The sequence below is a fragment of the Cucurbita moschata genome, unplaced genomic scaffold, assembly GCF_002738365.1.
Source record: "Cucurbita moschata cultivar Rifu unplaced genomic scaffold, Cmos_1.0 Cmo_Scf00072, whole genome shotgun sequence".
NCBI classification, from domain to species: Eukaryota; Viridiplantae; Streptophyta; class Magnoliopsida; order Cucurbitales; family Cucurbitaceae; genus Cucurbita; species Cucurbita moschata.
In genome coordinates, this window is record NW_019268588.1 from 776,611 (window position 1) to 794,645 (window position 18,035).

The 18,035-nt window shown below is 36.4% G+C and overlaps 3 protein-coding genes and 1 pseudogene across 3 annotated transcripts; 3 read left to right on the top strand and 1 right to left on the bottom strand.

Moving 5' to 3' along the window:
• The first annotated feature begins 14 nt into the window (after positions 1-14).
• Positions 15-599, top strand: LOC111438152 (transcription factor bHLH140). Its single transcript, XM_023076101.1, has one exon. It carries the CDS (start codon positions 15-17, stop codon positions 597-599), a length of 585 nt encoding a protein of 194 aa, XP_022931869.1.
• Positions 600-4,515: 3,916 nt separating this feature from the next.
• LOC111438153 lies at positions 4,516-4,932 on the top strand. The gene has a single exon (XM_023076103.1). It carries the CDS (start codon positions 4,516-4,518, stop codon positions 4,930-4,932), a length of 417 nt encoding a protein of 138 aa, XP_022931871.1.
• A 418-nt stretch (positions 4,933-5,350) lies between these two features.
• Positions 5,351-6,115, top strand: LOC111438154 (annotated as a pseudogene).
• A 2,425-nt stretch (positions 6,116-8,540) lies between these two features.
• Positions 8,541-11,744, bottom strand: LOC111438155 (pyruvate decarboxylase 1-like). Its single transcript, XM_023076104.1, has 6 exons — positions 11,184-11,744; positions 10,480-10,831; positions 9,853-10,324; positions 9,667-9,784; positions 9,394-9,582; positions 8,541-8,708 (listed from the first exon to the last, which is right to left on the bottom strand). The coding sequence occupies exons 1-6, from the start codon at positions 11,742-11,744 to the stop codon at positions 8,541-8,543; spliced, it is 1,860 nt and encodes a 619-aa protein (XP_022931872.1).
• Between the last annotated feature and the right edge of the window lie 6,291 nt (positions 11,745-18,035).

Below are 18,035 nucleotides of genomic sequence, written 5' to 3' on the forward strand. Positions count from 1 at the left end.
GTGTTGGAAAAATAATGGATTACACCTTTCCGGCGAGCAACCCCAGCTCGTGTGGGTCATCCTCCGGCGGCGCCACCACCGGAGCAACCAGAAAGGAAAAGCTGAAGAAAAACAGTAGCGGTAGCTGCGGAGGGAAGAGGAGCAAAGGCGTTGTGAAGCTCTCAACTGACCCACAAAGCGTGGCGGCGAGAGAAAGACGGCATAGAATCAGCGACCGGTTCAAGATTTTGCAGAGCTTAGTTCCGGGCGGCACCAAAATGGACACTGTTTCAATGCTGGATGAAGCCATTCATTACGTAAAGTTCTTGAAAACCCAGATTTGGCTTCATCAAACCATGATTAATTTCGTTGATTATGATGACTCTTCCAATTCCACCGCCGCCGCCGCCGCCGTGAATTGTGGCTTCCATTTCGACCAAATTGCTGGCGGCGAGTTCCATAACAACGACACAAATAGCTTTGTGTACTCCCAAAACGACGTCGTGAAAATGGAGGAGCCCCCTAATTTGTTGCCTCAGCTCGATCCCAACAACCTTTATTTTCCTTCTGGACAAGACCAATACATGTGCTCTTCTTATGATCCTTACATGAACTTCTAGCTTTTTTTTTTTTTTTTTCCTTCTTTTTTTTCCCTCTCTTTCATGTGGGATTTGTACCTACTTAATTATGTTAATTATTAATTACTATGTATTTTGGAAAATTTAGAGTTATTATTATTATTATTATAATCATTAATCATTTCAAATTTGGGGTATGATCTAAGAACTTTATGGTAACAAAATTGCATCAACTTCCCACTTTTGTAATTTTTCCTTACATCATTTTATATTTGATCATATGGGTTTTTATTTTTTTTCCACTCAATTTTTTGGATTAATTTTTATGGTAGATAGTATCTTACCTATGTTGAGCTCTGTAATGGATTTTATAAATAAGGAATATTATCTCTATTGGTACGAAATTTTTTGGAAAAAACAAACCCACACGAGGTCAGACTCAAAATGAACCATATCGTGGTCTTAAACAGCATTTTAAAAATCTGGGTAGATTTTACAAATTCAAAAAGTTCAAACTATCATTATCCAAATATAATTCAAATATATATATTACTAAAATTAATCGTTATCAAACAATGTTTTAATTAGTACTTGCTAATCTTTAGTTACATCTTTATGATTAGTTAATTAATTAATTAATGTCCTTTTTTTTTTTTTAAGGAAAAAACGTAAGACATAAAACGTGTTGATTGGGCAGGTCGGTTAAGGGGTGTTTGGGACACGAAGACGCTTTATTGTCCACGAAAATATGATAGTTTTGGATATGTTGATTGATGGAGACAAATATGTAAACTTCAAATAATCTTAAAATAGAAACTCCTCAAATCTTGCATTATTTCCCCTTCACATCCAAAACTTATAAAACTATTTTATTTATCTTATGCTAATGCTACAAATTACATAATTCACGTATATTTAAATAACCGTTCTTACGAAGATAATTATAATTAATGGTGTCATGTTGCCTGAAATATAATAGAATGTCGAGGCTACTTGAGTGTCACGTTCAAATTTCAAATTTTAAATTTTGATTTAAATCTTGGATATGGATCGATATTTTACCATTTTTTTTACGTATATTAAAAAATTAAAAATGGGCTTTATACACCCTTTTTAGGGTAAGTCTTTGATTTATTTTATGCACCTTTTTACTTTAGTTAGATTCTTGACTTTCTTAATTATTATTATTTTTTTTAATAAAATTGATAGTTTAGGGTTTTATTAAATATCGATTTGATTATTTAAAATTTTAAATTTAAGCGACGGGATCGTAAGTATAAATTTCAAAAATTTATTAAACATTTTTTTTTTAATTTAGATACTTATTAAACATAAAATTAAAATTTTAAAACTTATTTTGAAAATTTTTAGAGAACCACTAAATTTATAATCTTACAAGAATGTTACTTTAGTCAATAATTTTAGTAATAAAAATTTATTTTGGTTTTAATTTTAAATTTTAATAGAGAGGTTAACCTTTATTCATTTAAGTATCTAGAATAAATTAAAAAATAATAATAATTACATCGGTAAAAATGTTTATAATAAAAATTAATTAACTTAAAAGTAAAATTAAGTATATTTTTTTAATAAATAAAAAAAATCAACATCATAATATAACTCAATTGAGTAAGATTGAATTAAAAAAAATATATATATATAAAGAAAAAACGGAAATGGAATAAAATAATGGTTGAAATAATTTGAGATGATTGAACCGGAAAAACAGAGATGACAATATAACATTATTATTCGAAGAATTATAGACATAAAAAGAAGTGGAAGAGAAAGGAGAGATTAGACGTGGAAACTAGATAAGTCACAATCCCACGTAATTTTCCAAACAAGTGAACAGCTTGGCGTTGGAATTTCGCTACAAATGATAAGGCATCAAACCAACAACGGGTGAGAGAGTCTCTTTTTACGAATCCTTACTCCTTTACAATTGCAACCACAGAAACAATAAATGTAAAACATGCACAAACAGTGTAAGAATAACGACTCTCAAAGTCGCCTCTCTCCCTCTCTTTTTCCCACATTTATGACTTGACCCAAACAATATTCTTCTTTAATATGACATGACAAACGAGCACGATTTTAGAAAGCATAAAACGAACCGGTCTATTGAATGAAACCTCTTACCTACTTTGTGATCTATGTATTGCTTCCAAATGTACATTAGTAAGGAAGGGAAAGGCTTTCCATACATACAAAAATCCAGTGGTTTTGTAGTTAATAAGGACATTAAGATAAGAACTCAACGTAATGAATAGGTTTAAAGTGGTGGGCGGGCAGAGGGAAAGGCAAAGGCAAAGGCAAGGGCAAAGGCAATTGGCAATTGGCAATGGCGGCAGAGTCGGAGGGGGAGCCCCACCGAAGCAGTTGCGGCCTGCTAACACATCACTCCCAATGAACAATCACCTCAATAAACACAAATTCAGTCCTCCTTGTCTCCTCTTCTTTTGTTGCTTTCTTCCCTTCTCTTTCTCCTCAATTCAATTCAATACATTCACATTTATTTATTTGAGTTCCGCGTTTCGGCAACGCTCTCGATAAACCTTATCTCATGTTGACGAATTTTAAACCTTCTACTACTGTGCTTTGTAACGATTTTATAAATGTAACAGCTGTACGTTAGCAGATATTATCTGTTTCTAGCCCATTATATATTGTCGTTAGTCTTACGTCTTAAAAATCGTCTGTTAGGGAGAAGTTTTCACGTCCTTATAAGAAATGCTTCATTGTCCTCTCCAACCAATGTGATATTTCACATCCACTCTACTTGAAAGGCCAACGTCTTCGTTGACACACCGCCCCATGTTTTCTCTGATACCATTTATAACAGTCCTAGGTTATTGCTAGTAGATATTGTTCGCTTTTGATTTTGGAACCTATAGTTTATATAGTCCATTAATCGAAGGAATTTTAGAAACTAAATCGTGTTATTTTAAAAGAATTTGGAGCTTAGGTTAAATATAATATCAAATATGGACTTCTTGAAGTAAAATTTGTTCGTTAGAGAAAGAGAGCCTCTATTTCTACTTTATAAAAAGTAAACATATTTGGTCAAATTTAGACCTTATGGTCGGGAGAACGTTAAATTTTAGTGAATATAGTCTTAAATGTTTTTAAATAAAATTTAAATTTAGTTTGTTCATCGAGGGCGTTAACCCAAATCCTTTGCAATAAATCCAGGCCCATTTGAAAACACCAGTCCATATTGAGCTGCAGCCCAGCCCAGTTGTCTTCAACCCAAATCCTTTGCAGTAAATCCAGGCCCAAATTATTTTAATTCAATCGAGTTAAACTTTGTTAAGAAGTTTGTTGATGTTAGGTTTATTAAGTCATTGGATTAGATTTGATTTAGTTATTTGAATTAGATTTGATTTAGTCCTACTAGATTTTGTCCCGATTTGATTATGTAACGCTATATAATACCCAATTTCATTCTTCAATAGAATGCGAGATTTCTCCTCTAATTCTTTTATCTTTTCAGTTTTCTCTGTTTGTTCTTAACCTTTGGTATCAGAGTCATGCTCTAAACTAGCCAAGTTAAAGCTCATGCTTTAAACTAGCCAAGTTAAAACTAGAAGCAGTAGTTTTCTATGTGTGTCAGCAAGTTAAAACTAGGAGCAGCAGTCTTCTACATGTGTCATAATAAAAGTATGTCGATGAGAATTCATTTGTGCAGCCTGCAATTCCGAAATTTGATGGGTAATATGATCATTGGGCGATGCTCGTGGAAAACTTTTTGCGTTCAAAGGAGTACCGTGGGATTTGGTGGAGAATGAGATTTCTGCAGCAACAGAAGACATCGTTTCCACAGATGCCTAGAAGAAGCACATTGAAGATCATAAGTTGAAAGATTTGAAAGCAAAGAATTATCTATTTCAAGCATTAGATCGTTCGATCTTGGAGATAATCCTCAACAAGGATACAACAAATAACATGAGATTCTATGAAGCAGAAATATCAAGATTCAACACGGGTAAAGCGTGCACATTTGCAAGCTCTTCAGAAGGAGTTTGAAATGCTTCACATGAAGGCGGGAGAATTTGTAAATGAGTATTTTGCTCAGACCCTCAGCATAGCCAACAAGATGAAAATAAATGGTGAGAACAAGAGAGATGTTGAAGTAGTTAAAAAGATGATGAGATCTATGACTCCCAAGTTTGATTATATTGTGTGTTCCATTGAGGAGTCCAAGGATACAATGATCTTAACCATTGATGAGTTGCAAAGTAGTCTGCTTGTGCATGAACAACGCATGAGTTCTCATGTTGAAGAAGAACACGCTTTGACGATCACTCATAGTGAACAATTTGGAGGAAGGAGTCAAGGTCGTGGAAGTTTTAGAGGCAGAGGAAGGGGATGAGGTAGACAAACCTTCAACAAAGCGATAGTGGAGTGCTATAATTGTCACAAGATAGGACATTTTCATTGGGAATGTCAAAGCAAGGAGAAGGAGGCAAACTATGCAGAGACTCAAGAAGAGATGTTGCTGATGGCTTACGTGAATATGAATAAGGTCAATAGAGAAGATATGTGGTTCCTTGACTCAGGATGTAGTAGTCATATGTGTGGGAAAAAGGAATATTTTTCAGACTTTGATGGAAGTTCCAGAGATTCAGTGAAGCTGGGCAACAACTCAAACATGGATGAAATGGGAAAGGGTAATGTACGACTGCAAGTGAATGAAATTATACTGATAATTATAGGAGTGTTCTATATGCTAGAGCTGCTGAGTATTAGAAAATTGCAAGCAAAGGGGCTTAGCATTTTGTTTCAAAATGGAACGTGCAAGGTGTTTCATCCTTAAAGAGGCTTAATCATGGAGACAAAGATGTCTTTGAATCAAATGTTCGTACTGCATGCTATATCTCAGCATAGCATCCGTTCAAACTCAATTGAAACTTATGGGGAGAAGTGTTTCAAGGTCTCCATCGTACACTCCTCGCTCCAATGCCTTTCACCATAGTTGGAGAAGCAAAAGGGACCCATGTCCTCCCCCCTATCATTCCACTACTTGTTCTAGGAGAAGGAGCCGTTCAAGTTCCCTTAGCCACCGACGTAGAAAGAAGCTTAAGAAAGAGGAAAAAGAGAAGAAAAGACATGAAGCAGAGTTGAAGAAGTTAGAAGAAGATGCAGCTTGAAGGATGGAAGAATTAATTCAGAAAATGTTGAAGAAAGGCTAAACTCTGAAGAGACTAAATTAGAAATACAAAGACGAATAGAGAAAGGTCACAAGAAGTTGTTTGATGATGTTGATGTGCAGCTTGAGAAAGAGAGAAGCCTCTCTTACTGCTACAAGACAAAAAGAAGAACAAGCATGTAAAGAGAGAAGAGCTAGATAAAATGTTGAAAGAAAATAGGAGAAGAAGCTCAGCGACGATTAGATTTGGAGATGCAGCGGAAGGCAGCGGAAGGAAGAATAACAATATCGTGAACTCGAGTTGATTTAGAGACAAAAAGAGGAGGCAACTCGGAGAACTAAGCTAGATGATAAGAGTTTGAGTTGTGTTTTGTTGGGAGTTAGTGAAGAGACAAAAGCTAGATGATAAGAGTTTGAGTTGTATTTTGTTAGGAGTTAGTGAAGAGTCAAAAGCTAATAAGAGTTTGAGTTGTGTTTTATTGGGAGTTAGTGAAGAGTCAAAACCTATATGATAAGAGTTTGAGTTGTGTTTTGTTGGGAGTTAGTGAAGAGTCAAAAGCTAAGAGTTTGAGTTGTGTTTTGTTGGGAGTTAGTGAAGAGTCAAAAGCTTACAGACTCTATGTTATAGAAGCGGCAGATGAAAATGTCCTTCGGCTTCAATAAGGCGAAAAATAGGAGACAACACATTTATGACCCATCTTCCACATTCAGTTTGGATGAGAGACTATGCAATAGGTGACAACATATTTATGACCCATCTTCCACATTCACTTTCCAGTTTCAGCAATTGCCGAAGTTAGTGAAGAGTCAAAAGCTAAGAGTTTGAAAAGCTTTCATTTGGCTTGAATAAGGCGAAGAATAGGAGACAACACATTTATGACCCATCTTCCACATTCACTTTCCAGTTTCAGCTATTGCCGGAGTTAGTGAAGAGTCGAAAGCTAAGAGTTTGAAAAGCTTTCATCTGGCTTGAATAAGGCGAAGAATAGGAGACAACACATTTATGACCCATCTTCCATATTCACTTTCCAGTAGCTATTGCCGGAGTTAGTGAAGAGTCAAACGCTAAGAGTTTGTGACAACACATTTATGACCCATATTCCACATTCACTTTCTAGTTTCAGCAATTGCCGGAGTTAGTGAAGAGTCAAAAGCTAAGAGTTTGAAAAGCTTACAGACTATGATATAGAAGCGGCAGATGAAAATTTCCTCTCCAGGACAACACATTTATGACCCATCTTCCACATTCACTCAAAAGCTAAGAGTTTGAAAAGCTTACATACTCTATGATATAGAAGCGGCAGATGAAAATTTCCTCTCCAGGACAACACATTTATGACCCATCTTCCACATTCACTCAAAAGCTAAGAGTTTGAAAAGCTTACATACTCTATGATATAGAAGCGGCAGATGAAAATTTCCTCTCCATGACAATACATTTATGACCCATCTTCCACGTTCACTTTCCAGTTTCAGCTATTGTCATGACAACACATTTATGACCCATCTTCCACATTCTTCCTGTTTCAGCTATTGCCATTATTGCCAAGTACTCAGCCCTTATTAAAGGGCTTTGGATCCCCGGTTAGGAATTACGACTCTCTATTCCACATTCACTCAAAAGCTATTCCACATTCACTCAAAAGCTAAGAGTTTGAAAAGCTTACAGACTCTATGCTATAGAAGCGGCAGATGAAAATTTCCTCTCCATGACAACACATTTATGACCCACCCATCTTCCACATTCTTCCCGTTTCAGCTATTACGACTCTCCACAATGGTATGATATTGTCCACTTTGAGCATAAGCTCTCATGGCTTTGCTTTAGGCTTCCCCAGAAGGCCTCATATCAATAGAGATAGTATTCCTCACTTATAAACGCATGATCTTCCACTAAATTAATCAATGTAGGACTCACCCCGAATAATCCTCAACATCCCCTTCATCAGTCAACAACAAATAATGTAATGAAGTTACATATCTATCTAGTATTCTGATAGTTCTGGATGATCCTCTCAACACCTGCTCAAGTGTCACTTTTTCCACCTCTAGTTCCTTAGCAACAGTCGTAGGAGTTTTTTGAGTATCTGAAGTGAATTTTTTCGTAACTCAACCTCAACTCCCACTTACTTCGTTATCCTGAAACCTTTTTTCTTTTTGTTCTTATATAGAACATTTTCTTCAAAAATCACGTCACAGTGTCTCGAGATTATCTTGTTCTTTACATCCCAAAACTTGTACCTCAACATGCAGAATCATAGCCTAAGAGGTAGCTTTTCACAGGCTCAGCGTCATGCTTGTCACTCTTCTCTAGATCAACACGAACATACGTAGTGTAGCCAAAAGTTCTCAAGTGAGAGTGCTTGAGTTCTTTTCCTGTCCATACTTCTTCTACAACTTGAACTCCAAGGGTATTGATGGTCCTCTGTTGATCAAGTAGACTGCTGAATTTACAGCATTGGTTCGGAATGTCCTTAGTAAATCCAGAATGGATCCTCATACTCTTTGTCTTACCTTACCGAGAACTGTCCTCATTAATCCAATTCCCTTAACTGCACAAAATGCTTGAATTTTGACTTGTTGTACTCTCCTCCATTGTCATACCGCAGACATTTGATCTTCAAGCTAGTTTGATTTTCAATTTCAGACATTTGAATCATCGATAAGTTAAAGAGAGTGAGAGAGAAAGAACACGAGAGATTAGAGAACGGGTACTAATAGCGACAAGCATTTTGTCTATTTCTTGTTTTTACGTCTTTATTTTTCAAGAATAGACATAATTGGTAGCAATGTATTACATAATATTACGCCAAATTCCACAAACTTCATCATCAAAGTCTTGGAGGACGAGTTGAACAAGCAACCAACTTGTTTCCAAATTCAAGTAACTCTTTACTCGTATCATCTCTATGAACAATAACTTCTATGAAGCACAAGCAATCGTTTCGATCTCCCATTGCTGTCTCAACTGCATTCACCAACTCTTCTTCGGTATATACCTACATAAAAACTCCAGCTATTAATTTTTTTATTTTATTTTTAAAATCATACTTTATACATTGTACAATATGTGCTTTAAAATACAAAAGTGTCACCATTTCACCATTAACTAATTAACACATTTTGACCAATTATATTGTCTTGTCGTAAGATCCAAATGAAGGTCTTTTGTGAGATCTCACATCGGTTAGAGAGGAGAACGAAATATTTTTTATAAGGTGTAGAAATTTCTCCTTAGACACGTTTTAAAAATCTTGCAGGGAAACTCGAAATGGAACGCCAAAGAGGACAATATATGCTAGCAATAGGCTTGGAGCGTTAGAAATTGTATCAGAGCTAGACATCGGGCCATGTGTCAGCAAGGAGGTTAAGTCCCGAAATGGGGTGGACATGAGACAGTGTGCCAACGAGGAGGCTGAACCCTGAAGGGGAATGGATACGAGGCAGTGTGCCAGCAACAACATTGGGTCTTGAATGAGGGTGGATTGTGAGATCCCACATCGGTTGGAAAGGAAAACGAACCACTCTTTATAAAGGTAGTAGACGCATTTTTTAAAACTTTAAGAAGAAGCCCGAAAGGAAAAGTCAAAGAAGATAATATCGTCAAGCGGTGGGCTTAACGTTTTCTTTTTTATGATCTAATATTGTATAGGAAAATAAAAGTAAAAAGCTAAGAGATTTTACCTTGGTAGTCCAACAATTACCATCACCATTGTGCATAGCATCGACGATGGCAGTGTAATCCCAATTCTTGATAACATTGTAAGGGCCATCGTGAAGTTCTACTTCAATAGTGTATCCACCATTGTTTATCAAAAATATTATGTTCTTTTGACCCAATTTTATCATTGTAGACACCTCTTGTGGAGTCATCTACCACAAAAAAAAATTGAAAAGTATTTAAACAATAACAACATGAAATAGAATATAAACTAATTAAAAGTATCAAAAGCTTACCTGAAAGCTCCCATCACCAACGCAAAGAATCACTCGGTCTTGTGGCGCAGCCTGTGCATATCCTAAAGTTGCACCCAAAGACCATCCAATCGATGCATATAGCAATTGCATCTCATACCTAAATTTCATCAATCTCATTCATTAATTAATCTCAATTAGAGTAAACTAAACACAAAATTAGCTTACCCGCATGATTTTGGTAGCTTTAGTTTTTGACAATGAAACCAAGAGTCGCCCGTCTCAGATATTACACTCATTTGACTCGATAACATTTTTTGAATATGTTTGAAAAGAACATTGACCCGTAACGCCTCGCCCGGGTCCGATTCGGGTGGACTACACTCGGGTACATAAATCCGTCGATAATTCTCGTAAGCTGTTGGATTGGGTTTCACATGCTTAGCAAGGGCCTGAAGAAAGTCCTTCATTAAAATTGGCACAAACGTCGGTCCATTAGGAAATACTACGCGATCTATTTCGACCATGATCGCTTTGTTCTTTTTGTATGTAAGAGAGAAGGCTAGGGTTTCCAATTCATCTAAACTGGCTCCAACAAAGATGGAAGCGTCCGCTATTTCCACCGTCTCACAACAAAACGCCGTGCTGATCGTTCCCCAATAAGTTCCAATGAAATGAGCGTGATGCTCTGAGAACAAACCTATTATGAAATTTGATTTAAGATATAATGTGAAATATATTTTATATATTATATTCTTTTTATTATTTAAACATGGTGAACATTAATGAAATTTAGACATTTGTTCCTATTTCTACCTTTTGCCGTGAAATTTAGACATTTGATCCTATTTCTACCTTTTGCCGACGGCATAACGACTACTGCATAGCTACATGTGTCGACTAGCTCGAGGAACGCGTCTTGTGCTTTGGCAGGTCGTAGCTTCTTCCCGGCGACGATGACGGGCTTTACGGCGCTATTTAGAAGCTGAGCTGCCTTGGCCACAGCCACCTCCAAACTCAATTGGTTAGTTTGGCTGTACAAACATTTGGTAGAGAAAGGGATGAGTGGTTGGATAGAGAAAGAAGGGTGAGGAATGGACACAACGTTGCAGCAAATGCTAATGTAAACTGGTTTGCTCTCTTCTAAGCACTTTGAAATTGCAGTGTCTATCTGCCACTGTGCGTCTTCCAAATTGTTGATGATGGCCTACACCCATAAACATAACCAAACCAAAACAAACCCTCTTATGAAAATCATGTACAACATACAACGTTAATTGCTCCAATCATCTCTTTCTATCCTTTTTCTTTTTATTTATTTATTATTTTATTAATTCAACTTAAAAGATCGTGATACTAAAAATGTTAAATGAACACGACTCTCTACAACGAGACGATATTATCCACTTTGAGCATAAACTCACATTCCTTTACTTCCCGCTTTTCCAAAAGGTGTTGCACTCAAAAAAATTTTGAAATTTTTTTTATAAAAACAAAAAGTATTAATACTATTTTTAAAAAGTAGAAAGTTCCTTAAAATAAAAAATTATTTAGGTGACCTGATAGCACGTGAGATTTTGAAAGCATCGGAGTTCTTGTCCGAAATCCGGCAACCCAATAGTATGATGAATAATCCTCTTACTCCCATAATCATTTGAATTTGGTCCCCCCACAATGCAAGTCACGGGAAGATCCTCCGAGTAAGCTCCGGCGATGGCGTTGATCAGGCTCAGCCCACCAACAGTGAAGCTGACAGCGCAGGCTCCAACCCCACGTCGCCTAGCGTACCCATCAGCCGCATACCCAGCGTTGATCTCGCTGCAGCACCCCACAAGGTTAATTCCCTTTTCCGCCACGAAGTAGTCGAGGAGCACGAGATTTGAGTCTCCCGGAACTGAAAAGATATCCGAGACACCAATTTGGACAAGCCGACGCGCTAGGTAGTGGCCCAGCGTCGAGGGGAGTGTGGTGGGCGGTGGAATTATGAGCGGTGCGTGGGCGCTATTATCCGCGGCTACTATGCCATTGTTTAGAGGCTTAATCCTGGGGCTGTGGGCTGTCGTTGTGGCCATTGGGTTTGTTTCGGTTTGGAAGCTCCCATTTTCTTGCGTCACGGACATAGCTAATGAAGATGAACCAATGGGAACTCATTGCCTCACCCCCATGTATTTATGTTAGCAAGTGGGGTTTGTTATCATTTCATAATTTATTACTTCAAATTATTTCACTTCACTTTTTAAATTAGTTTATTTTGAAATTTTTAATTATCCCAATTTATTGTTAATTAAAACATTAATTTAATTATATGTATTTAAATAATATCAATTTATTAATTAATGTACCAAAGTTATTAATTTAATTATTTGAAGTTTTTACCATTCATACAGGTAGAAATCGCTAGTGAACATGAACTATCTTATATAACTAGAAAAATTAATGTTTAGGTAATTGGAATGAGCTGAAATAATATGCACGATGTATGTGTTATTTACAAATGCCTGAAATGCCCCTAGAAAGAGATTTTAGAATGGTAAAGCTATAGAAGATGAATTTCACTATGCCAAAATTCTGTTTTTGAGTTTAATAACGGTACTCCAGGTAATTGATTGACATATCTCCTTATATGAGAATGTATGAATGAACTCAAATAAGGATAAGGTGTTAGAGCTGCAAGGTCAGGACACTTCTAATAGACTAAGCACCCAAAAATTGTGAAAGGAAATCGGTTAACAGAATCTATAATGCTTCGTAACAAGATTAGCCCTCAAGAGCTAGTCCACAAAATCCTAGAAATGAGAGTTCAAGATTTAAACGGTTTAGATCTGCTTTAAAAAACTAGTTAATCTCTACGACACCTAGGAAAGACTAGGGAAGCTTACCATGCATATAGTAGTTTTGACGGTATCACCAGAACTAGACCGCTTGCTATTCATTTTGGTACGTCATTATTGCTATTTAGAGACCTAGGACAGACCTAATAGTGCTCATGTCGAGCGATTGGTATTCAGAAACCCACATCGTCAAGCTTGGCCTAGATTAGTTAGATAGGATAGGGTGTCGAGGCGATTTAGGTGCCCTTACTATTGAGCTAGCCAACACATGGGGTTATACCGAAGAATATTTTACTATATAATCCTATTGAAGGATCGCCAGATAATGTTATATAGTGATGTTTCAAGAGATGACACCATATTGTTCTATGAGATGATTATGACGAAGTCGCATTTCCAGATCTAGGATAACGATGATTCACTTTAATGACAATGTAAGTCATCTAAGACTAAAGAACTGAAAAAGTTGCTCACCTAAAACTCAGATAAGCCGTCCAACAAATCCATGGTATTAGAAAGTTTAAAGCGATTAGAGCCTAGAAGTAAGTTTCTTAATGAGTATATTTTTACTCACTAAATACCGCTTTTCCTTTTCAGGTGGCTATTGACTATTGGCCGAGTTGGGAGGGTGTTCTAGAGATCACAAGGAGGCTATTCCGAGGCATCAGTCTTATGTTCAGGGGATGTTGTATTTTTATTTGGTCCTCATTTTCTAATAATCTTGGAAAACAACAATTTTTTTAGTAAATGTTTTTTAATGGGTCTTTGTAATGCAGTGCTGTTTGATTTTAAATTTTTGTAAAATTTTTTGGTTTTCTCTATTTGTGATCCAAAACTTCAAAAATTAGGTTAAAAAATGATAAATATTAACTTAAAATTGTTATAATAAAAGAAAACATATTTATTTTATTTTAGAGAAATAGGAACTCCAGCTCAAGGTATTAATAGGGTGTGTATTTAAATCTTTACAATGTTATATTCTAAAACAAATGATGTCCATATTCAATTTTATCAAATTTTATCTTATTACATGTTGAAATTTTTACCTTTTTTTTTTTTTGGCTTGTGTTTGAAGAACTGTAAAAAATTTCTCCCTTGGTTGAATGAACACATGAAATTGATAGCGCATAGAAAACGACAACACTCGTGAATTTTTGGCTAAGATTGATGAGTTGTGAAATATTTATTCATTGACCAATCTTGTATGCATAAAAAATGTAGGCACCAAATGTGTGATCTCACATCTGTTGAAGAGGAGGACAAAACATCTATTATAAGGGTGTGGAAACCTCTAGACGCATTTTAAAAACCTTGAGTGGAAGTCCGAAAAAGGAAATCCAAAGAGAAAAATATCTGCTAGCGGTGGACTTGGGTCGTTACAAATGGTATTTGAGTCAGACACTGAGCGATGTGCCAACGAGGATGTTGAGCCCCGAAGGGAGGTGGACAAGAGACAGTGTGCCAACATGGATACTGGGCTTTGAAGGAGAGAGGAGGCTGAGCTTCAAAAGGAGGTGGACATGAGGCGGTGTGGCAGCCTGGACACTGGACTCCAAAAGGGATAGATTGGGGGGGTCCCACATCGATTGGAGTGGGAAACGAGTGTCAGCAAGGACTCTAGACCCCGAAGAAGGTGGATTGTGAGATTCCACATCGATTGGGGAAGAGAACGAAACACTTTTATATAAACGTGTAGAAACCTCTCCCTAACATATCATTATTACTTCCCTATTGATTTGATTATTTGTTTCTCCATCCTACCATCATAATTATTGAAAAAAAAAGTTATGAAGAGTTAAATAATAATTACATAATTTATTGCCTAATGACAAGTAGACTAAGTATTTCAAAAAATGTGGCATCACTTTTAGGCCACATGATTCTCATTTCAAAAAATGGGGCATCAAGTTAGGCCACATAAATGTAAAAACTTTCTTATAGTTAATATAGGAATGGAAAACATTTAACAAAACCTAACCCAACATCTTATATCTTTCCTCTACTTTAATTCATAATTCAACAATTTCTCGTATCTTTTTCATTTTTGCTTCTTGAATATTTTTTTAATTCATTTCTTTCCTCGTCTCTAAAACATGTCTCATTTCTCTCGTCTCCACATCTCTTCTTAAATATCAAAATTTGAAATAAACCTGAGGCATTATTTTAATTTTGAGTAATTTCAAATATAAATATAAGATGATAAATGAGAAATTATTGAAAAATAATGTAACACGAGAATTTAGTGGGTATGAGATTTCTTACTATCCTTTTATTTTCAAATTAATAGATTTTATTAAGAATTTTAGACGTATGGTATAAAAAAAAATAAATGCTTAAAATGTTCTCAAAGACTCAAGAAAATATATAATAAAATATAATAAGATAGGAAAAAAGTCAAAAGTCAATCTTCGAGAATTTTTTTTTCTTCTTTTAACTTTCTTCAAACTTTTGGAAATTGTTTAATGTCACGGCCCAATCTTTTCATGAGTCGTGACTTATAAACTTGAAAATGTAAAAAACAAAGTAAAATGACCGTAAAATAAAAATGGTTGGTTATATATATATATATATATATATATATATATATACGTTTTGCATTTAAGAAAAACATTAAAATATTTTATTTGCATATTCAAAATAGAGTTAGAATACATAACAACCTAAAAACATTTAAATAGTTGAAATATGGTATTGCTATTGAGGGCATCTCCTCTAAATAAGTGTCTTGATGGGCTCCTTCTTGTCACTTGAAAAATATAAGTGAATTGGAATGATTTTAAAGACGCAGTAAATAGTAGACTTTTAATTGTGTCCTTAAGGTGTGCTAGGCTACCACAATCTTTTTTATAATGTTGTTGTTCATGTTCTTGTCTTGAGAACTTAGACCTTCGGGTGTTGTTCTTGATTCTTATTCTTAGTTCTTGTTTTTTTTCTTAATTCTTGTTCTATCCCCCAACACATCTCCCTAGGATTTTGTAATATTCCGTTAGAAAAAAAAATAGTCGAGGTCGTCGGAGAAGTCGTGAAAATTTCAGTGACTGCCAAAATTTTCAGACTGCATACGACAACATATCCAAGAAGCTCCATCAACCTTTCAGTCAATGCCCCACGCTTCATCGAGCACGTGCAAAAGAGAAAAGTGAGAGAGGAAAACCAAGAGGGACAGAAAGAACTCGAAGTTTTATGGCGAGTGAAAGCCACCAATCCGGACTCTCGAAACCTTGCTCTTGATGCTTAATCTGTGAAAACCAAACCGTGAAAGTCATCACCGATCTAAGTACTCCACCCAAAACAAACCTACGCCATGTCGTTGTCGTTGTCACCATGGGAGAAGAAATCTGGAACTCGAATTTTTTAGGAAACCTGATCTACCTCCTCAGACGTCCAACAGCCACGAAACTTCATGGGAGAGAGAAGGAGGTGTCGACAGAGAGAGACAGAGAGAGGAAAGATGTCAGAAAATGTCACAGAAGGAGAAAGAAAACTCACTAGAGAATCATGTTGGAAATTAGACAAAGAATAAAGGATCCATCGGATCCAGGTCGGACCCAAATTGATAACCCGAGGCATGACTCCAACTGAGGCCCATCTCGTCACAGCAGCCAAGTCCAACTGCAACAACCTGACGTTCGCAACCCGCCTTCAACTCGAACCGCTAGCCCGGCCTACAACCCCAAGAGTTGATGCCCAAGTCCTTCTCAGCCAAGTAAGCCTACACCTGTGGCCGATGCATCCGTGAGCTGACCCGGACCGCTCCTCGACCTGGTACGCCTGCCAAGTGTCGAACCGCGGTGCAAGCAGCCCTTTGGCTTGAGCGACTTAGACAGCTTGACTCGACTCTTCCAACGGTTCCTTGGTGTATTCAGCTTGGATTTCTAATTTTAGCCCGATTTCCAACGTTTTGACCCTCCTAAACCTGTTCTCGGCCCCTATTAAGGTAATTGAGGTCATTTTAATGCCGTATTTCACAATTATTAATTGGATTAATAATAAATTATAAAAATTAAGGAAAGGTGACAAATGGTGTGGTAGGATACAAATCCCGACAACCTTTGGAGCAGCTCTCGAGGAATGGGAGCTAACGTATATTAATTAGGGAGAACTCCGACTAAGGCCAACTAAGTAAGTGGCCTTACTATAAGATATGCTAGAAATTATATGAGTTATAAGAGATGATTGTTTGTGATGATGTACGATGATACATGCTATATTTATGATGTATGAGCTATTTCATGTGATGTCGTACGCTAGTTATATGATGATGTATGAGCTATGATGATGTACGATAACGTATCTGCGTTATATGACGATGTATGATGTACTTGATGTACTCGATGCACTTGATGACTCTATGGTGATTATGATGTCTTGCATAACGTTTACCCTAATATGATGATGTTTTCCATATTAAGCATGTTGTATGATGATGAATGCCATAATGCATTAGGTCGATAGATCAACCTAGGACACAACCTTAAGAGTATGAAAATGATATTGATATAAATATCTAACGAGCATATGTTACTAAGCGTAACAAATAGATGAGATTAGGGTTGTGTCAAAAGAGATATTAAGATGAGAGATAGAGGGACCTCATGCATGTTGTGTGTACATAAGCATAGAGATACTTCCCCAAGAGATGATGAGTGCGGATGCGCACAGTATGATGATGAGGGTGATCATGGTGAGCATGACACCAGGGTTTCTGCTGACCTTCGGATGTCACTACAGATAGCTAACTTATCAGAGAGGGTGTAGGGGGTGTGCGAGTTGCCTGGGGATTCACACTCGCACGTGTGGGTCGTGTGTCGGAAAGTACTAAATTTGATATTATGAGCTATGATGTATGATGTTGACACGTGTCCCGTGGTTCTGCATGTGTCATAAATTTGATATGTGTGAATTGTTTTTGAATCGATATGACTATGATATGTTATGTATGTGAGATAGGATACAAGAAGGATGAGATAAACGTAATGTAACGATATAAATAAGGTATGATTGATATAACGATATGGTTAGGTTATGTAAAGAAAAGGATATGATTATGGTAGGTTGATAGAACGATATGGTTAGGATACGCTCCTGTGACGGTATGACTAGGATATGTCCATGTAACTGTATGACTAGGATACGTTCATGAACCGATATGGTTAGGATGCGTTCTTGTAATGATAAGGCTAGGACACGTTCATGAAACGTTTGATTTAGGATACGTTGGAAAACGATATGACTAAGGTATGTTCATGAGATGATACGACTATGAGATGTATAAAGACGATAAGAGATGATAAGACTATGACAAGTTTAGGAAATGACATGGCTAGAATATGCATATGGAAACAATATGACTAAGGTATTATTCATGAAATGATACGACTATGAGATGTACAAGACAATAAGCCTATGACAAGTTTAGGAAACGATATAGCTAGGATATGCATATGGAAATGATATGACTATGAAGTGTTTACGAAATGATATGATTATGATATGATATGAAAATGACGGATATATATATGTTGTGATATGATATGAAAATGACGGATATATATATGTTGTGATATGATATGAAAATGA

Excerpts from the sequence above, each read along its gene's own strand:
- LOC111438152 (XM_023076101.1), top strand. The coding sequence starts at position 15 with ATGGATTACACCTTTCCGGCGAGCAACCCCAGCTCGTGTGGGTCATCC.
- LOC111438153 (XM_023076103.1), top strand. The coding sequence starts at position 4,516 with ATGAAGCAGAAATATCAAGATTCAACACGGGTAAAGCGTGCACATTTG.
- LOC111438155 (XM_023076104.1), bottom strand. The coding sequence starts at position 11,744 with ATGTCCGTGACGCAAGAAAATGGGAGCTTCCAAACCGAAACAAACCCA. Across the intron at positions 9,785-9,852 it reads AAGCTACCAAAATCATGCGG|GTATGAGATGCAATTGCTAT; the intron begins GTAAGCTAATTT and ends GATGAAATTTAG. Across the intron at positions 9,583-9,666 it reads TTGGTGATGGGAGCTTTCAG|ATGACTCCACAAGAGGTGTC; the intron begins GTAAGCTTTTGA and ends TTTTTGTGGTAG.